The 2,880-nt window shown below is 39.7% G+C and overlaps 1 protein-coding gene across 1 annotated transcript in view; it reads left to right on the top strand.

Moving 5' to 3' along the window:
• The window catches only part of LOC103744898 (olfactory receptor 4D5-like), a 1,088-nt gene extending 617 nt beyond the window's left edge, over positions 1-471 (top strand). The window contains exon 2 of the mRNA XM_008846744.2: positions 6-471. Within this exon, the coding sequence (XP_008844966.2) occupies positions 6-471 (466 nt within the window). The remainder of the gene's footprint in view (positions 1-5) is intronic.
• The last annotated feature ends 2,409 nt before the right edge of the window (positions 472-2,880 follow it).

Below are 2,880 nucleotides of genomic sequence, written 5' to 3'. Positions count from 1 at the left end.
TTGACTATCCACCTGCCATTCTGTGGACCTGACAAGCTAGATAACTTTTACTGTGATGTGCCTCAGCTGATCAAATTGGCCTGCACGGATACCTTTGTCCTGGAGCTTCTGATGGTGTCAAACAATGGTTTGGTCACCCTCATGTGTTTTCTAGTGCTACTGGGATCCTACACAGCCCTGCTAGTGATGCTCCGAAGCCACTCTCGGGAGGACCGTAGCAAGGCTCTGTCTACCTGTGCCTCTCACATTGCTGTGGTGACCATAATCTTTGTACCTTGCATCTACATCTACGCAAGGCCCTTTAGAACATTCCCAATGGACAAGGCAGTTTCTGTGTTATACACAATGGTCACCCCCATGCTGAATCCGGCTATTTATACCCTAAGAAATAAGGAAGTGATCTTGGCCATGAAGAAGTTGTGGAGGAAACAGAAGGATTTTATTGGTCCCCCAGGCACTAACAGGGTCTGAGGAACTAAAAATACTTCAGAAGACCCACAAAATAGATAAAACTCTATACCAGTTGCATTATTAAAATTATTTTTAATCATTGTTAATTTCTGGTGCCCCAAACTTTTAGTCACTGTAGAATATGGGAAGAGTGTTCTAGAATTGCTCCTAGGTTCCTTCTAGAAAAAATAGCATGTATTATATATTTCAAAGTACACATTCCCAACTCTGGCCTTGCCAAGAAAGTTCCAGTTTCAACGTGGCATGCATATGAATTCTGAAGCTGGCAACTCTTTCCTGATACTTTTTTTTGGAAAAAAAAATATATTGACATGCTCAAAAGATTTTTTTTTCAAATTCTTGGAGGCAAATGGGGTCTTAAAGTTAAAATTAATGTAGGATCCAATGTCCATTTCAGGAGACTGTCAATGAAGACAGAAAAATTACCTTGGGCAAGTAAGTTTCTTCCTCATAGTTCCTTAAAGTCATCATTGTCTTCTTCTTCCCCTTCCCCTTCCTCGTCCTCCCTCCTCTTCCTCCTCCTCCTCCTCCTCCTCCTTCTTTATTATCATCATCTAAGCACTTGGTAAGAGCTCACTCTGTCAGGTGTTGAATGTATTGATTTATACTCATTATCTGTTGCTAAAATTCCTTCTGGGGGTTGTAAACAATGTCCACCCCCCTTGGTCCCAACAACAAACCAAGGTACAGTTTTGTCAAATTGGGAAATCAATGAGTTTTCTGGGTTTACTTACAGAGCAATGTGTGAGGATTTAGTTATAGGAGTGTGGGTGCTACCCGCCTCCCCCCAAGGCTGCACTGAATATTTCCATTCAAGCATGGATGGTGGCTTCCGCATAGCCACATAAAATATCAAGAGAACCCCTCCCTAGGCTTCCCCAGCCTATATACCCTTAGTCCCTCCCCCAGGATTGTGCAACTAAGGATGACTTGTTGGTTGGTAGGTGTGGCAGGACTCTTAAGTGAGGGTCCTGCGACTTTCCCTGCTCCTCCTTTCTTGTGTGGTATGACAGTTAACAAGCTCAGCTGTGATGATCTTAGGCAAGTGGGCACAACCAAGCTTGGGAAGATGGTGTCTGTCTGACAGACAACAGTCTTATACAATATTATCTATTTTAATTCTCACAACAGTTTAACAAGTTAGGTATCATTTTCATTATTTTTATTTTTAAATATTTTATTTATTATTTTTGTTTTATGTGTATAAGTGTATTGCTTGCATATATGTAAGTGCACCCATATAGTGCAAAGCCACAGAGATCAGATCCCCTGGAACTGGAATTACAGATGGTTGTTAGCTGCCATATGGGTTCAGCCACAGAGATCAGATCCCCTGGAACTGGAATTACAGATGGTTGATAGCTGCCATATGGGTTCTGGGAACCAAACCTAGGGCCTCTGTAAGAACAGCTGGTGTTCTTAACTCGCTGAGCTCTCTGTCCAGTTCATCAAATTCATTTTTAAAGAAGAGTTGTTTTCAAGCTAAAGACATTAAATAACTCATTCAAGTCCACAAAGTTTATTTATGGACTCCAACCGAGGTCTGTGTACCTTTGAATACCAAATTCCAGATGGTATCTAAAACTTCTGGTGTCTCAAGGGTCAATCTCTCTGACATAGATAGATGTGACATTTTAAATTGGTCTAGGCCTAAAGGTGTTTGGAGAATGAGGCAGACTTGTAAAACGATTTATGAAAAACTGAGCATATGAAGAAAGGGAATTTGGGAAGGAAGGTTGGGGAATTGAGGAGGAATTTATTTCAGAGAACTAACATCTGACCACTGGTATGTGTGACTTATTTTCTTCTGCACATTTACTGAAAATGTCAGTCTTTTAAAAGAGCTGCCTGTCAGGTAGTTTTGAGCCATGGAAATCTGCTGTGATGATGCTTCATGATCTTAAACAGAAGCTGGTGTCAGAAAATCATGAGTATTGTGAGCAGCTGCACTTTAACTTAAGTAACTTTGGGAAATGGTTCTGATCTGCTCTCTGATCTCTCAGTTCCTCTTGAAGAGATCTGAATCCCCTCTTCTTTCAGACTTCTGTTTATCCTATCAGATTTTACTTGCATTGTTGAACCTACATTTGTTTATATATACAAATATATTTTAAAAGTCAGGTTTTATTTCTTTTGTTAACTTATTTAACCAATCACTGATACTCTCATCTTGAAGAGATCTGAATCCCCTCTTCTTTCAGACTTCTGTTTATCCTATCAGATTTTACTTGCATTGTTGAACCTACATTTGTTTATATATACAAATATATTTTAAAAGTCAGGCTTTGTTTATTTGTTTTTTTAACTTATTTAACCAATCACTGATACTCTCACATGGATGGGGGACAGAAAGACATAACATCTGAGTATTGAATCTGTTGCCTTAGCATGATACTTGCCTTTCAATGA

The sequence above is a fragment of the Nannospalax galili genome, unplaced genomic scaffold (assembly GCF_000622305.1).
Source record: "Nannospalax galili isolate Female #2095 unplaced genomic scaffold, S.galili_v1.0 scaffold5183, whole genome shotgun sequence".
Classification (NCBI taxonomy): Eukaryota; Metazoa; Chordata; class Mammalia; order Rodentia; family Spalacidae; genus Nannospalax; species Nannospalax galili.
Note: the sequence above shows the minus strand (reverse complement) of the source record. Positions and strands in the feature narration are given on the sequence as shown.